The sequence below is a fragment of the Eptesicus fuscus genome, chromosome 8 (genome assembly GCF_027574615.1).
Source record: "Eptesicus fuscus isolate TK198812 chromosome 8, DD_ASM_mEF_20220401, whole genome shotgun sequence".
In the NCBI taxonomy this organism is placed as follows: domain Eukaryota; kingdom Metazoa; phylum Chordata; class Mammalia; order Chiroptera; family Vespertilionidae; genus Eptesicus; species Eptesicus fuscus.
This window is the reverse complement of record NC_072480.1, coordinates 42,441,351-42,459,753: the sequence shown is the minus strand read 5'-3', so window position 1 is coordinate 42,459,753 and position 18,403 is coordinate 42,441,351. Positions and strand designations below refer to the sequence as shown.

General features: G+C 39.9%; 1 protein-coding gene across 1 annotated transcript in view; it reads left to right on the top strand.

Moving 5' to 3' along the window:
* KLF12 (KLF transcription factor 12) overlaps positions 1-18,403 on the top strand; it is a 455,468-nt gene that overhangs the window by 327,380 nt on the left and 109,685 nt on the right. The window contains exon 5 of the mRNA XM_054719850.1: positions 14,501-14,636. Within this exon, the coding sequence (XP_054575825.1) occupies positions 14,501-14,636 (136 nt within the window). The remainder of the gene's footprint in view (positions 1-14,500; positions 14,637-18,403) is intronic.

Genomic DNA, 18,403 nt, shown 5'->3' with positions numbered 1-18,403 from the left:
TGAGCAGTTCACAGATGCAGAGACCTGGGAATATTAAAGAGCATAGTGTATCATGGTAGATTCTAGATTATACAAATAGATAGGTTAGTTTAGTTGAAATAAAGGGTGTTTATAAGAAATGAAAATGAGGCTCCAAGGATATTCATGAATCTAGTTATCAAAAGCCTTGTATGCCAAGCTAAGGCGTGTATATTTACTGAATGCTACAGGGAGACACACAAAGTTTGAGAGTTGGGGGAGTAACGTTCAGATCTGTGGGTGAGGGACTGAATATGGAGAAAATAAAGGGAGTAAAGTTAGGAGGCTATTTAGGAAGCCAGGTGAGAATTCCTACAGGCCTGTACAGAGGCAGAATGAATGGAAATCTGATGGACAGAATGTAGATGTCAAAGATGAAGGAAAAAAAATAAATGTAGGCTAGTTCTTGTTTTAGCAACTGAAACATGTTGAGAAAGTTCAATAGAAGAACATATGAATTGAAAAGTCATACTGAGAATTTTACCAAGAAAACAACGCAAAGTGGAAAAGTTAACCAAAACTTGAAGGAAAAGTTAAGAGACATCAATTGAAGTGTTCCAAAATTTGTCTAAAAGGACTTCTATAAAATAAGAATAGATGGAATACAATATTCAAAGAAATGTCTAGGAATTTTGAAAAATTAAGGGAAGTCATGAATCTTAGAGTATACACAAATATGTAATAACTAGAGGCTCAGTGCACGAAATTCATGCAAGGGACTCGGGCCTGGCAGCCCCAGCTGCCTCAGCCCTCACAGCTCCAGCTTCGTCCGGAAGGTCGTCTGGAAGGTCATCCAGACAGTCATTCTGCTGTTCGGTCTAATTAGCATATTAGCTCTTTATTATATAGGATAAATCCACTTCAGGACACATAGCAGTGAAATTGTCAAGCATGATTCATAAAGAAAATCTCAAAGACTTACCTACAAAGGAATAAAAGAATGACAAAGATTGTCAGCAACAACAAATGCCAGAAAGCAATGCAGTAGACTAGTGATTTTCAACTAGTGTGCTGCAAGAATATGCAAAACATGCAATACCTGACTGTTTAGTCAGAGGCACTGACCTCTTCAGCAGCCAACACAACAATAGCCATCTAGTGTGAATGAATCAAATTATACCTATTTTTGGTCACATTGGCAAAAAATACATTTTTGGTGTGCTGCAGAATTTTGATAATTTGTTTTTGTGTGCCCTGAGAGGTAAAAGGTTGAAAATCCCTGCAGTAGACTTTTCAAAGGGCTGAGGGCTCCTAGTATTCTGTTCTCAGCTAAAATAAATTCAATTGGCAGTACATTTTTTAAAAATTCAGACATATATGCACTAAGAGCATATCACCCACACAAATTTGTTGAAAGAAGTAAAAGATGCATTTTGAAAGAAGTAAAAGAACTCAAAAGGAAAGGTGAGCTTAGAACTGAATTTTAAAATATAGATAAATATCTGCATAAAGAGAGAGACTTTGATTAACTCTTGATAGGAAAACATGAGCCAAGTTTCTAGTGAAGAAGAGAAATGGGGGCAGTGGGAATGGTCATTGAGTAGTTATAACATGCTAAATCCTTTTTATGTTTTGAGACTAAATATACAAAATTATATTAGAAAAAAATATAAAATCTCACCATATTAAGTCTTATAACAGTATGGGGAAATGGTCATGTTCATACATCAGTGGTAATGTTAATTGATTCAACTGCTTTGGAGAGCAGTTTGGCAATATCTAATAAAACTGATGATCTGCATGACCCATAATTATATTACCAGCCACAGACTATGAGGAAACTTGCAATAGCTTTTCTAACAGTGTATATTGTGAACACCTAAATTTCCCATCATTATAAGAATAAATAAATAATGGCGGTCCATTTACAAAGTGAAATAACATAACAATTAAAGTAAAAGAACATAAAATCTCAAATGTTATGTTAAGTGAAAATAACCACGTCATAGAATATGATATCATTAAATAAAGTTTTTAATAATCTGAAGTAACTACTGCAAATGTTAAGGTCATTTTAATATTTTGGGAGAATAAATAGGTGGTCATAAGTTTGTATAGAATTTCTTAAGTTAAAATGACTTGAATTTTATAAGCAAGTTTATGAAAGCACATGCTGGCTCATATGTTAAATGGCTCTTCATATTTCATCTTTTACATGAAGGATTGTTGGGTGTGAGAAACACTGGGAGAAGCAATTTTCAAGATTTGGAATAATTGAAGGGGAAGCAGGACTAGAAATCCTGATTTATTTAATTGGTACTGTAAGTGAGGGGGCACATAGGAAGATTGGCATGTGAACCTGCATGGATTGTAATAAGCCACTAGGGCCTCAGCGTGGTCTTGGAGACAGCCGGTGCTTCGTGTGAGGTGACTGGTTAGCCTTAGTTAGGAAATCCAGGTAGATGATGTTTAGGATGCTTATTAGTAGCACATAATAAACTTCAGAAGTTACCCAAACATAAGTATTACTGTTTTTTACCACCAAAAAATCTGTCTTTATTATTATACTCAAATAAAGCACTATCAAACTTTTGTGCCTGTTTAACACTTAAACATACTGACCTCAACCCTTATACAACCTACCAGACCTTTGCCTGGGAAAGCCTAAGACCTCACCCTCCATCACAGCCCTTATGTCTTCTTCAGGAACTTAGATAACCCAGGTGGGCTTTCATTAAGAAGTTAGTGTAAACCCAGTTTAAAGTTAGGAGAGAAAAGTAGACTAGTGTGTACCTTCTTTGCTTCTCCCAATATAGCATCAATGTATATATAAAAGCCTAAGTGACTGTTAGGACAGGTTGACCGAATGACCGGTGAACTAACCAGTCGCTATGATGTGCACTGACCACCAGGGGGAAGATGCTCAATGCAGGAGCTTCCCCCTAGTGGTCAGTGCGCTCCCACAGCCAACCTCCCGTGGTCCCTCCTCCTGGCCAGCCAATCTCCCATGGTCCCTCCCCCCAGACTGGGCGGGACAGCCCTGATGGGCCCCAATTGCCGGCCAGGCCGATGGACCCCACCTGTGCATGAATTCATGCACCGGGCCTCTAGTATGTTATAGCTGTGTTCTCAAGATACTTGTTTCCCCTGGCATGTCTTCTTGGCAGAATTACAACTTTGATCTTGTTCAAGAGTCATTTCTGGAGACAGCGCCACCTTGCCTATAGGAGCTGCTTCCCTTGCCATGTCAGAGGCTGAGGAAGCATCTGAGTAAAAGAGCCCCAATCTAGTGATGCCTGAAGCCAAAGGAAGTCATAGCTCCATTTACAGGATCTCACTAGCTTTCTCAGACACTAAATAATTTATCAGCTCAAGGTAGGGGTTTTAGCATATTATCAAAATAATGCCTATGAAAACAAACCAAAACACATACAGTCCTTGCTTCTCATGGATCGACAGAAACTAATGGAATTGTCCTTTCAAATAAAAACATACCACTCATAGAACTGATATGGAAACACCTGTAAATCCAGTTTTATAGAGAAAATTTTTCTTGTAATACATGAACACTCACATCCTTCAGCCTAGAGTGAAACAGAAGAAAAAAATGTAGGAATACTTGCTTCTTTGGCCCAAAGATATTTACAGGTCATTTTTGAAAAGCTATTCAGCTCTAGACAGGACGATGCTATGCAGTGCACTGGAAAGAGAGAAGTTGGCCGCTGTGTTTCCCTCATAAAGACAAATCACATTCCAGAATTTTAACACTGTGGGCCATTCATAGTTATAACATCTTTCTGCTTTTCACAGATGTCCCAGAAGTCCGTTATGTAGTGCTTATATTTTGCTAAGTTACATGTTAGAGTCCCATGAACCCACAGGGTGTCAGTACATGAGTGAGCCTCCCCAACTTAGGGCTGATCTCAGGGGTGCTTTGTGCTCTCTGCTTGTGGCCCACACAGTAACTCCTGTAAATTGTTGGGGAGGGGGAAGGGGTGTGTGTGTGTGTGTGTGTGTGTGTGTGTGTGTGTGTGTAAATTACCAATCAAATGAGAGATAAAACTTTCATAACACTTTTAAAATGTGATGTGAGGATGTGCCCAAGAAATCGAAGTCTCAATAGAAATGTTTTGGGGTGTGAGGACAATGTGCCCATTCCTGAAGCCAAGGGGAGAGCGTTTTAAGAGTTCACAGTGAAGGGAGAGGATAACCAAACATCTTGAAAGCCATAGAGAAGTCCAATCGCATGGATAACTAATTCACAGATTTGGGATGGTTTTAGAATGTATCTTCAAGAATTCCAAGGCTCTGTTGTATGTCTAAAAAGACAAATTAAGTCTTGATTACATGCTAGGAACATGTAGGTTAGCAGGTTTACTGGTAAGTATAATTGAGGCACAGAGAGCAAAACCATTTGAAGAGGGGTGGAGGGCAACAGCAACCTTAATTGTAAATGTGCCTACTTTTCACTAACCTTTTTACATTTAAACAAGCAAAGAAACCGTCTATGGTAAGTCACTTACGTGCCAACTAACTGCACATAGCATAGCTGACATAGAAACAGAACTGGTAAGTGCATGTAGATTTCCTGCCCTTTCTTAAATGTTTCTAATAGCTAAAGCACAGAAGATGAGGTCTGTGATTCAGTGGTACTAACATTATTATATTAAAACAGTAGAAAGGGAAATCACAACTTGCCGCATGTACACAATGAAATATAGAATTCAGAGTTAATTTGTAAAGAATTGCATAGGTCCATGATGGTATTGTCTTAGCTAAATGTTGTCATCATCATTTTCATCATCATCACTTGGGCTTTTCCTCTCTGCCAGACCAAAAGGAAATGGTTGTGGGGTGGGAGACGTTTGGCAGCTATCTATAGGGAGCGTGCACCGTCTTTGCCTTTGCCTCTGGCTCTCTGGAACTTTAGAGGAAGATCTTAGGACTGCACATTTAAGAACATGTAACTCTAGTTTGCCATGAAATAAAAAGGTTAACTTGGGTGAAAAATTATTACAGCAAAATCTTAGTCTTGTTTCTTGAAACATTCAATTCTCTCCAGTTCAGAAAATGCAGATAGAGCAAAAGGACCAAGTGAAATAAAAAGTGAGCAAAAACACTATAAATTAATGCCTAAAATCTCCTTCTCTGTGCATTACAGATGAAAATTAGTTCAGTGATCTCATTACTCCCCAGATGTACTCACCACAAAATCACTTTATTATTAAGTATTTTAAGTCATCTCTGCCTAAAGTGGATTCAGTTATGAATAAATCAATTGGAGTTGGTTGGCTAGGGTTTTAAGCAGCTGTAATGAATGGACAAAATGGAAAGGTAGCGGGAAATAGTGGTGTACTGAAATCTCAGAGGGCTCCTAGAGTTAGAGACTTTTGGCTGACTCTGGAGAGTTATATGAGGTTACCAAACACAGTGTAAAAGTCCACTTGTTAAGTGGAAAATTTTACGAACTTTTTTTAATCACAAAAGCCTTTTGTGTTCAAATACATACTTCCAGTGAACACAAGACAATGGTAAATCTGTATTCATTTTCCTTTTACAAATAAGAGAAGTAGTTTTAGTTGTGGTCCCATAGGCATATGAAATCCTAGTAGCGGCTGTGATAATCTCAATAAACATTAAGTTTTAAGCTATATTTTTAAATGAATTCCTTCATTACAGTTTCTAAGCAGTAACTTGTATTATGGAAATGATAGGTATGTTGAAATGTTTAAAATATTTTCCTGAAAGGAGAGAAAAGCCTGCTCAATGTAATTTAGCTAAAAAGGGAATAGAAATTATGAACGTTTTCATTCCCATGTCATCCATGGCCTATTCAAACTAAAAATATAATTATCTAAGACTTTACAGAGTAATAGAAATTTAATAATTGTGACTTTTCCCACAAATGCTAATATTAGACTGTAAACCAGAATGTAGTTTTTAAAATGTGAATTAGACACTTATATCATTCTATTACAGAATCTTTTGCCAACTTGGAACCACTGTGATCATCTTAAGAGATCTGCATTTATTACCATTGTTTTCATCAATAAATATTACATTTTACTGTGTACAAGGGAGTTTAATTGATACGGTCTCTCCTCTCAAGGAGTAGACAGAATAATAAGGGTGATAATAAGTATGTGCTTAAATATATTTCACATGGAAAGTGGAAGAGTACCATTATGCAAAATATGAGGGTTGTGTTTTTTTAGAAGAGATTGTATTTGTTAGAAAATGAAAGGAAGTTTCTTGAATAAGGTATCATTTCGTAGGGAGAGTGGATTTTTGTTGACTGAATTTCAGGTAGAGGGGAATAGAAGATCCAGCTGGATTAAAGGGTTTGGGAGATAAGGTACATGAGTTCTGAATGAAAAGTGAATCGTGGAATGGTTGGGAAGGGCTATTGAACCTTATTTGTTAGATGGTGGGAAAAATTCAAGGTTTTCAAAATGGAATGTGTGATTTTACTGACATGTGGGATATAAAACTGAAAGCAACAAATTAACAAGAAAGACAAATAAATAAAAACTCCTAGACACAGACAACAGTATGTTGGTTATCAGAGGGAAAGAGGATAGGCGGTAGCAAAGGAGAGGGGTCAAATATATGGTGACAGGAGACTTGACATTGGGTAGGAAACACACAATGCAATATACAGATGATATAGAGCTGTATATTTGAAACATAATATATACTTTCATTAACCAATGTCACCCCAATAAATTTAATAAAAAATAAGTTAAAGGTCAAATGGTGTTTTGTGGCAAGCCATATGGTTTCTCTGCCATTATAGCATTAAAACAGCCAGAGACAAAATAAATGAGCATGGCTGAATAAAACTTTATTTACAAAAACAGGTGGCAAGACCAACAGGCCTTAGTGTGCCCATCCCTGAAACCAGGGGAGGGGAGTGTTAAGAAGAGGCTGGAAGTGAAAATGAGACATGAGCCCTGGCCAGTGTGGCTCAGTGGTTGAGTGTAGACCTATGAACCAGGAGCTCACTGTTTGATTCCGATCAGGGCACATGCCTAGATTTCAAGCTTAATCTCCAGTAGGGGCTGTGCAGGAGGCAGCCAACCAATGATTCTCTCTCATCATTGATGTTTCTCTCTCTCCTCTCCCTCTCCCTTCCTCTCTGAAATAAAAACAAAACAAAACACATTGTTTTAAAAATTGAGAAATAATCCACAGTCTGTAGAGAAGTCCAATGACATTATAACTGAGAAGTGTACCTTGTACCAGGGAATTGTAAGAACACTAGAAGCCTGGTGCATGAAAATTCATGCACTGAAGCGGCGGGGGGGGGGGGGGGGTCCCTCAGCCCAGCCTGCCCCCTCTCACAGTCTGGCAGCCCTCAGGGGCGGGAGGTGACCCAGCGATCAGGGGAAGGCGATGCCTCCATCACACTCCTGTTGCTGCCACTGCCAGCAGCACAAGCCTTGGACGGCCCAGGTTATCTGAGCCTCGGGTGGCCCAGGGCAGCTGGGCAGCCACCATCCGAGGCTTGCCTGTACCTTGGGCCAGCCCTGGGTGGCTGGGAGGCTGAGGGGACTGGGGGACTCCGGAGGCAGGCACAAGGAGCGGCCAGACCTGCCTGAGGGCGGGCCCGGCCTTGCCGTGCAACTGCCGCCCTAGCAGGGCTGAGGGAACTGGGCACCGCCATCTTTGAGAGTGTGACAGTCAATTAGCATATTCCCTCCTTATTGGCTTTGGGTGCTGCCATCTTTGTGAGTGTGAGAGTGTGATGGTCAATTAGCACATCCCCTCTTTATTAGATAGGATTATGAGGTTATTTTTTTAAGGTAACAGGAGCAGACACCATTACTTTCTCAAGTGTGCAGATAGGAATTGGGAAAAAAATGAGTAAATTGCATATTATGTCTACACAGTAGCAACAACTAAGATTTACATAACTGATTGAATTATTTTAAGTCTTCATTTGGGGTTATATCAATCACAGTTGCTACTGTGAGGCATAGAGTCTCATTAGTAGCAGCAAAAGTAAAGAAAGTAAGAAACACAGCCTATGGAAACATCAGTAAGCAGAATGGGACCCTGGAGGGCTGGTTGTAATCTCGGAGTTCACCATATTTTGAGTCAGGCTTTATTTACTTATGAATTTTTTTCTCATCCTATATGTTGATATGCTAGAAATATCAGGCATATATTTGAGCAACTGATATTCTCAAACCAAATGAGGTCAGAACATCAGTTGTACCAATATATTATGAAGAGTGTGCTTTATCACCCTTCAGGTAATAAAGTCCTGAGTTATAGTATGTGCAGCCAGCTCAAGGTGCCCAAAGAGAAAAAGGTGGTGTGATTTTTAGAGAATATTATGTCTCTGTTGATTCTCATACATGTATCTCCAGCTGGATCTCTGCCCTGCTCCCAGCTCATAGAGCCAAGATGATCCTTATCACAGAACAGAATTCAGATCATGTCATCCTTTTTTTTTTAAATAAAATTTTTATTGATTTCAGAGAGAAAATGAGAGGGAGACATCAGTGATGGGAAAGAATCATTGATCGGCTGCCTCCTGCATGCCCCACACTAGGAATCGAGCCCACAACTCAGGCTTGTGCCCTGACTGGGAATCGAACTATGACCTCCTGGTTCATAGGTCAATGCTCAACCACTGAGCCATGCTGGTCAGGCAGATCATGTCTTTCTTGTGCTCAGTGCTCTCCAATGGCTTTCCTCCCCACCCAGAACACAACCCGAAATCCTTATGTTGTCACCAAGCCCTTTGTACTCTGCACGCCTTCCTGTCTGTGTTCATCTACTTCGCTCTCCTTTTCTCAGCGGCAGGGATAGCCTCCTTGCAGGTCCTCAGACATATAAAACCAGCGTCACCTCAGAGCCTTTGTACCTGATGTTTACCACTGCCACCCACACCCCCAAAAGAAACCGTATCTGTAAGCCTCCCTCTACTCCTCAGGTCCTTCCTTGCTCAGATGCCACCCTCTCTGTGAGGCCTCTCCTGACCACCCTCTGAAAGTATCCCCCTGCCTCTCAGCAGCCCCTGCCCCCTTCCCTGTTACATTCTTCTCCATGGCACTTACCTGATAGAGTATGTGTTTTCTTATTTATCTGTTTGTTATCGGTCTCGTGCCAGTGTGGAAGCAGGGGTTTTAATCTGCCTTCTTCCCTGCTTTCTCCCCAGCACCCCATAGAGGGCTTGGTCCCTCATAGGTGCCCAATAAATATTGGTTAACCGAATCCATAAATGAATTTGAGGATCAACAGAAGTAGTGGTTTTATATATTATCCAATATATATTCTGTAGTGGTATTTTCAGTTTAAGTATTAAAAAAACAACACTGCCTAATTTGAATTAGTCCAGGAAAAGGTGAGGGACTTGGAAATATTGTGATAGAAGGGATGGTTGAAGAAGCACTGAATTTACTGTCAGAATAAAATGGAATGATGATTGACTGCTAAGTGCCAAGCAGGGTACTAAATGCTTTGCATATATTATCTCATTTACTCAGCACAGCAGCAACGGCAGGGGAACCTGCATGAGCTGTGGGAAATCAGTTGCCCAAGGTCAGATGGCTGCAAGTGACAGGCCCAGAAGTCACACCCAGGTTCTCTGAAGCCAGAGCTCTGTTTTCATCCTAAAGAAACACTGTGCCTATCCTTTGAGGAACAAGTTCTGCACCAGATGAGTGCAGGAATTGCTCCTAAGAGGATAGTCTTCTCCTCTCCGATGCCATCATGCTGTGACTTCTCCCCCGCACCTTCTTCCCCCGTGCATTCCTTTCCCCTCCCTCCCCTCCTTCTCCCACTGCCCTTCTTTCTCCCAGCAGCAGCCCTCCCGGAAGCCAAGGCTTCTCTAACTGGGGCATGCTTCAGCCTTGGCAGGGCGAACAATGAGGGCATCTGTGGGTGGCAGGCAGCCTGTCAGCGACTGAATGGGGGGAGAAAGGCTGACAGCCCTCCAGCCGCCGGCTGCCTCACACCCCTTCTGTCCATCTGTGTCCCCCTCTCTCCCCTCCAGCCCTGATGGTGGATGTCAATGGGCTTGAATAATTCCTTCTGTGATTCATTCTGGTTAGAAAAGGTTACTTTGTAAATTTCAATGTATGTTCATAGATTGCTGTTTGTACATATTTAATATGGTGACTTGAGGAAAAACTTCCTTTCCTTTAAGAATAGCCGAATAGGCCTAAGGAAGTTGGAAGAGTGTTGACGCTTTTGGCAGTGCCTAGGATGCGGTGGGGGAAGTGAGAATGCACTGAGGTCCCTGTGTCGGTGCCAGTCCACTGTGACCTGGGGGAAAGGGAAGTGAACATGTCTCAGGTGCATTGACGAGAGGCAAATGTACTGGACTTCGGGTAACCTCACACCTGGGAGGATCCACCCAGGTGAGCCTCCTGTCCACGATGAGCTTGGGTAGGAAAGCTCCGTTCTGCCGAGCAGTAATGCCAACCGATGGCCCCCTCTGGGAGAAGCCCACCTGAGGCACAGCCACGGATCAAAGAAGATGCTTCAGAACCAAAGGAACTGTAAATACATTTGGCACATTTTGACTTGAGAAGGAAATGGTGTCACATATAACATGTGGCTTTTCTTTTTCATATTAATAGCTCACTTAAATGTGTGACACTTGGGGCCAGGCTTCCTCTTAGGAGGAGAACAGAGAGGAGTGTGATAGGCTGACTCTAACTGTAGCAGCCCCTTGTCCATGGTATTGCCAGGAAATCTCTGAAGGAGCTGGGAGAGTAACATGGCACATTGATTTTGTATTGCTATAGTGCTGTGTAACAAAAGCACCCCAAACTTTAGTAGATTAAAATAACAACTATTTTATTTGCTCACAGTTTTGTGGGGGTTTTTTTTGTTGTTTTTTTTTTAAATATATTTTATTGATTTTTTACAGAGAGGAAGAGAGAGGGATAGAGAGTTAGAAACATCAATCAGCTGCCTCTTGCACAACCCCTACTGGGGATGTGCCCGCAACCAAGGTACATGCCCTTGACCGGAATAGAACCTGGGACCTTTCAGTCCGCAGGCCGACGCTCTATCCACTGAGCCAAACCGGTTTCGGCATTGCTCACAGTTTTGTAAGTCAAATATTTGGAATGGGTTTAACCAGGAAATGCTTACGCTAGTCGTGCATATGGGTGGCTGCCATGTGGTCGGTCCATCTAGCATGGCTCACATCAGTTGGGGTTGTCTGCCAGCTGAGCAGCTTGTCTCTTAGGTTTTCCTGGGCTTCTTCACATGGTGACCAGGTGCCAAGCCAGCAGGTTCATCGTAAGTCATTTACCATGATTTATTGGGGTGACCTTTACAGGAACAATTTACCGTTAAGTATGTATTTGAAAGTCAGAGTAAATGGGTTCAACGTCAGATGTTGGAGTTGTGCAGTTATCCTCCCAGGGGTTTCGTCACAGCGAGTGAAGCTCACGCAGTCTTCCACAACACCTCCGGCTCAGAGAAAGGACACCTCCGCCTGCGATGGGCTGGCCTTCTCCAGCTGTCTGATCCCTTTCTCCTTGAAAAGGAACAGAATCTCAAATGTACATTCCTTTCAGATGCCTATAGGTCATCTACTAGTATTGCTCTCTTACGAAGGGAGGTGGGTATGTTTTGGGTTCTGGTGCCCAGGGTACTTTTCCATTTTCTCTGAATGGGCACCCCAGTGAGTGGGTGCTTGCTAAATGAACTGAGAAACTCAGAGACCAATGGAGGTTAAGGAAGGTAGATGTCTCTATCCCACAATTCATAAAAGGAGAATGGAATTATGCAAGTATGCAGATAAGCTAATCATCTGACCTAATCAGCAATGCAGATTTTAAAAAGCCTTTCTAATTGCTTCCTCAACTTGGCTGAAGGTATGGGTAAAAGGAGTTTCTCAGCATGAGGGTAGCAGATGTATTTCATAATATTGATTGAAAATATTGGAAAGAAATCCTCAATTACAGTGTTTCTGAAAAGTACATAAAAAAGATATCATATTTAACATATTTTAAACTTCCATTGAGATATAAACATAACATAATTTAGATGATCAACTCACACCAGCTATTTAGAGTCTTTTGTATGGCTAGATTTTAACTTTCAGAGTCAGGTTGCTTATTGGTTAATTGCCCGTATCTTCCTTGAGTTGTATTACTTACCTATGATAACTCTAGTTTTCTTGGACAAAATAGGACCACCAGAGAATTCCCTTATCTTCAGCTAGCTGTTAAGTTGGCATCTTGGCAAAGGAATCTTAGTGCATCATGTTTCAACAACTTTAAATGTTAAACTGTTGACATTTGCAGGCGTACATAACACCACACAATATGTGATTCAGAAGCCTAGCTAGATCTGTTACTCTGTTTTGGCTGAATTTGAGTAGTTATGAATGATTGGTAACAGAATCATTCTATAACAGATTGCCCACAAGAAACTATCTATGAATTCCTGGTTGAACTGCCTGTATGATCCCTGTGACCTGTGCTGTGTGAGTGCTGGTTGTTCATCGTGACCTTACTTTCTGTGAGCTACTCAGTATCTTCCCAGTACATTCTGTTTAATAGAAGTTATTCCGAGCCCGTTTCTGTTGCCTGCTGCCAAGACAAATCTTAAATGATACAGTGCCTCAATGCCTTTGGAATGACTGAATGCTTAAGGAGTTCTCTGTTATCAGATGGCTGCAGAACTGGTCCTTTCTAGAAAGAGTTTATCCAACATCCCTCTTCTAGGAAATCTTCTCTAGCGATCAGACAGAAAGTCTTTTTTTGTCCCACCATGTGTGGGACAAAACTCGTAATGAGTATTACTGCATAATTCCTGGCATTTGTGGAAGTGAATGCTGTTTGTATATGGGGAATTGGTGAGGACTAAGTCACATAACAGTGTATTGTTTTATTTGAGGGCCAGAAAATATGGATAATCCAATTTTTGACTTAATGTCTTTTCTAGTTTCTATATCCAAACCCTTAAATGTCAAGCTCAGAGTTTCTCAACCTGTCACTCTTGACATTTTAGACTAGTAAATTCTTTGTCATGGGGGATGGACTGTCATGTGCATTGTGGGATGTCTAGGAGTATCATTGAAGATGCCAGTAACAGATCCCTCTCCCCAAGTTGTGACAAATTAGAATGTCTCCAGACATTGCCAAATATCTCTTAGGGAGAAACTGATTTAGGTTATTTGAGTTATTTTCTCTTTACTTTAATCAACAATTACCAAGCACTTTCATTGTTCATACTACATTTTAATATATGTATATTTACAGGAATAATGTGTGGCAGTAGGTTCAACAGATATAAGTTCCTTTCTAACCACGTTTAGTTACAAACATGTTGAAACTCTCTAGGTATAGTTTTTCTATTCATATTGTAAATGTTAAGTAGAATCATAAAAAATTGTCTGTTTGTGGGTAAAATATGATGAAATACTAGCATTTTCCTGATGATCTACCTAATGCATAATACACATAATAAGATAATACACATAATAAGAAAAAGTTATTTGAGAAAAAAAATGAAATTGTAACCATGACTGATGTCATTGTAACCCAGATGTCATTGTAACCATGACTTTAAGTGGATTTGCTTTTTGTAAGCAGCAGTGGTTTTAGAAATGTTGTTGGGCATTTTGAGGAGTGGCAATCTGTTTGGAACTGGCTGGCTTTGAAGCCACGTATTCTAACGATGCCATTGGCAGCTAGTGCAGTACTTTTAATTTAGAAGGTTGTGTGTATTTTGTGCTTGAGGTGAGGGCTGATGGAAATCCTACACTATGGCTATTAAAGCTATTCATAGAGAAAAGGAGGTGGAAATGCAATCTAATTTTTTAAAATATGAGTTAAGGTATGAAATGTTGACTATAATCCTCTCATTTGAAAGGATCTGAAAGTCCTGGTCAACAGGGCTCAAGTCATGGGGCGTTTCTTGCTTTGGCAAGTTCACAGTGGGAGGAGGGGGCGTGGAATTGTATCTGGAAATGCCCTTTTGAAAAATGAAATCAGGATGGAGACAAAGAGTACTTTCCAGCATATATAAACACATAATTAAAAACACTACTACTGCTTCTGTCATTTTTCTACTCAAATTGTAGTAATAAACTGAAGATAACATTCACTGAAGTATGAAAGTACCTAAAACTTTTGAGTCTTGCAAACCTTGTTCTTCTGTCAGCTGATTATGAGAGCTGTAAGCAAGAGCAGTCAGGTGGCCAGGATTCTGGCAGCAGAAGCAAGGAGAAGCCAGAGGGACCAGCACTAACTTGTGAGCTACCTAATTAGCGTCTGACCACTCAGGAGCAGATAATATTGTGGATTTTATAGTTTATATTCCATAGTCATATCCTGAAACTGTTGAGAGCTGATGAAGGTTTTGTAAATCAAATGAACAAGGGAAAAGAATCAGTGAGTGCTCAGTACATAAAATACGTCGCTTTCACTAATTCCTGGGATTTCTAGAGAATGCCATGTGCGTGATCTACACAGAAGAGACCTTCCATGCTTGGTATTGGTCCAGGACAAGGTTAACTTTCCACATGCTAATTTTAATTCATATATATGCCTTTTTTCCCCAGCACAAATGGACCCCCGAGGCCTATCTCCCAGACAAAGTAAAAGTGACAGTGATGATGATGACCTGCCAAATGTGACCTTAGATAGCGTTAATGAAACTGGATCCACGGCCCTTTCCATAGCCAGAGCAGTTCAAGAGTAAGTATCACATTCTCAGGATGAAATAAGAATTGCCAAGGTGTTCAATGGATAATGGAAATAGCGGCATCTCCTGTTCCCCAGACATGTCATTCTAGCCCTGACCTGGCACATGTGTCGGCATCTTTCCATTCAGCCTGATGTTCTTTGGAAGGAGATTACATAGTTGAAAAAAAAAAAAAAGTGCTTTGATTAGAAATGAGACTTCTTTGAATCTTTTCTGATACCACCTGCCCCTTCTCCTTAATTCTGAAAAAGTTGTTCATTCTGAATCATTATCCAATTATGATCATCATCATTATTATTCATATACAACAGTCAAGAGAAAAAAATAGCAAGTATTGTTATTTTGTTTTGATAGGAAAGTATGGAATAGCTTTTTTGAAATTTCAAATTTGGCAAGTAATATGTTACCACTTTGAAAAATCAGAACCACATGTAATTTTTAAAATGATCTTTTCTCTTTCCTTTTGTCCAATCCATAGGGTTAGATTTCAGCCCTTGCTTATTGAAAACAGCTCTTTTTCTGTCTCTGTCAATTCTGTATTTAGAATTGAACCTATGCCTAGTCCACTTATATTTTTCCTCTAGAATAATTTTTAATAACATAATCTTGAAGAAAGATGAGGATTTAAATAGCCACTGATATTGCTGACACACATTAACTAACAGTTTATTCAAAATGATTTTACCATCTATTAATTCCTTTCCCCTAAATATTAACTACTAAGTACATATTAAGCCTTGACATTTAAAAATATTAGTATAGCATTTTACTAATTTTTAGAATTTAAAACATGTATGTATGTATGTATGTGTGTGTATGTGCATCAAATGAATAACATATCTCTTCGTACTATATATTATTATTTACATTTGTGTATGCACACAAATATATATAGTGTGTTAGAGGAAACCAGGAGATAGTGGATCTAAATTGAAATTTAGAATCACATCTAGATTCAAATTCATATTCAAGCTCTTAATAACTATGTGACTTTTGGCACATTATTTAACCACACAGAGATGTTTTTTCATCTGTGATGAGAAAATCAGAACACTTAGCTTACGGGACTATGTGAGGGTGTGATATAGTCCCAAGGCATACAAACAAATCACCAAGTTTGAGCACATAGAAGGCTTTGATTATTGATAGAAGTAGTGGTAGCAGTAATAGTAATAGTGTGTAGTGTAAGTAATATATGACAACCAAGAACTACAAGTGTCACAAGTGCCATAATTCTAATTGTACAGGTGGATCAGAGAAGTTAGATGACTTGTCCAAAGTCACATAATAGATGGTAACAAGACAAAGTTTTGGACTTCTGACTCCAAAAGCCAATTTTTTTCCTAAAAGTTTGTAATGTCTGTTTCCATAATATCCTTCCACTGGAACAATTTATAAAAACATTTTTTTTTTCAAATTTGCTCAAATAACTGGTTGTAGTAACCTAGTTTCTCCAGAGCAGATGTCCACTTGGACCAGGATAGGCACTGAATCAAAGGGGTTACTGAAGTTGTATTGAAAGCGATGGCATGCCGAGTTACCTCAGCGCTAGTGCAGTGCTCAGCACGGTGATCATGGGTTTGTGTGAGCTAAATCCTAACGTCAGAGATTCCATGTTCTCATCTGTAAAATTAGACCAAATGATGACAAGTTTCAAATCTGAGAAGCAAAATAAATTTCATAGACAATTTAATCATATTTTTGCTCTGCACCATATATGAACTCTCCCAAAAATATGTATACACACTCTAACAGCTTATAGCTCAATTTTGAAAATGAAATGTTGGGCACATGGTGCAATATATAGTCCTTGTAATGTAGAAACCCACACCTGAAACCTATATGTTCGTATTGACCAGTGTTGCCCCAATAAATTTAATTTAAAAAATGTATTTTAATAAACACTATCTTTATAATTATTCCAAGTATGTATATACATTTTGGACACTATATATATAGATAGATATAGATATAGATATCTATATATCTATATCTATATATATAGTATGAGTGTTATAGATATGTGTGTTTCTTTCAATTCAAACTTTCAAATTTAGAACTGTGATTACTAAAATCTAAATTATGCTTACTCCATTTGGGGCTTACATAGCAAGTCATGGTTATGCTTCTAATATTATGTGCTTATAATATAATACTATATGTTGATGTGAAACTTTTTTTAGAGTTTTTCAATGTTCCATCACTTGTTTTTGTTTTTTATTGAACTTATCGGGGTGATAATGTGAAACTTTTAATAATTTAAGAAACCAGAGCTTCATTTTCAACATAACCTCTCTGATTTGCTCTGTAAAAACATTTCCAAACCACAATATTTAGCATAACTGTACCTATGCCTGCCTTTATTACTGTTAAGAAAGTTGCATGTGTACCTAGGGAAATGCCAGATTCATTATTCATGTAAGTGTTTTCATTAAATGATTAGTAAAGAATACTGAGCTGTCACCTGGGAAGCCCTAGAATGCTAGGACCCATCAATAGTTAATTAACCATCATTCAAGACTAAGTATGTGTGTATCAACACTGGGAAGTACAAATGCAGCAAAAAGAATGTTTTCCAGAGACCTCTTGATGTAGGTATATTCCAAAACTTACAATAATAGATTGAGAAAATTTTTATTCTGGGACAAATAAATATGTAATCCTTCCCAGAGAATTAAAAAATAAAAACTGTGCCTAGGTTTACCCAAAGTTAACTTTAGTGACAATGCCTTTCTGCTCTTCTATTCTTTAATGCACATCTCTGTTTCACTATTAATTTTTCTTTTTTCTTTTTCTGTTTGCCTTTGGATCTTGATGCCTTTTATTAATTCACTAGAGGCCTGGTGCGTGGATTCGTGCACCAGTGGGGTCCCTCGGCCTGGCCTGCAGGATCAGGTTGAAACCTGCTCTCCGACATCCCCCGAAGGGTCCTGGATTGTGAGAGGGTGCAGGCCAGGCCGAGGAACCCCACAGGTGCATGATTGGGGCGTGGGAGAGATGTGGGAGGGCTCCAGGGCATATCCGGCCCGTCTCGCTCAGTCCCAATTGACCAGACCCCAGCAGCAAGCTAACCTACCAGTTGGAGCGTCTGCCCCCTGGTGGTCAGTGCACATCATAGCAACTGGTCGACTGCTGGTGGTCAATGCATGTCATAGTGAGCAGTTGAGTGGCCTTAGCATATCATTAACATATTACACTTTGGTTGGTTGAACGGCCGACCAGATGACCGGACCTTAGTATATGCTAATTAGTCCGGACAGCTGAACTACCTTCAGGACGTCCTTCTGGATGACCTTCTGGATTAAGTCGGAGGCTGAGAAGGCCAAGGCAAGCCACGACAGCTGCAAGGGCTGAGCCCCTTGCACGAATATCCTCTACTATAGGATAAGCTGTCAAACAAACAAAAAAATAATCCAGCATACTATGATCAGTAAAATAATGCAATCCTATATAATAAAAGAGCAATATGCAAATTGACCATACCTCCACTACACCCGCAACCCACGCCTACCAGCCAATCAGGAGCGAGTATGCAAATTAACCCAAACAAGATGGCTGTGGCCAGAGAGAGAGCAGGAGGCTTGGCTTTCCCCAGCAATGGAGGAAGCCAAGCTTTATGCCTGCCCTGGCCTACCTTGGCCTCCACTTAAGGCTACAAAGTTTCAATTATAGAAGATAAATAAATCCCAACAAAAATGGCTGCGGCCATGGAGCAAGCAGGAGACTTGGCTCTGCTCAAGGCTAAAAAGTTTCAATTATA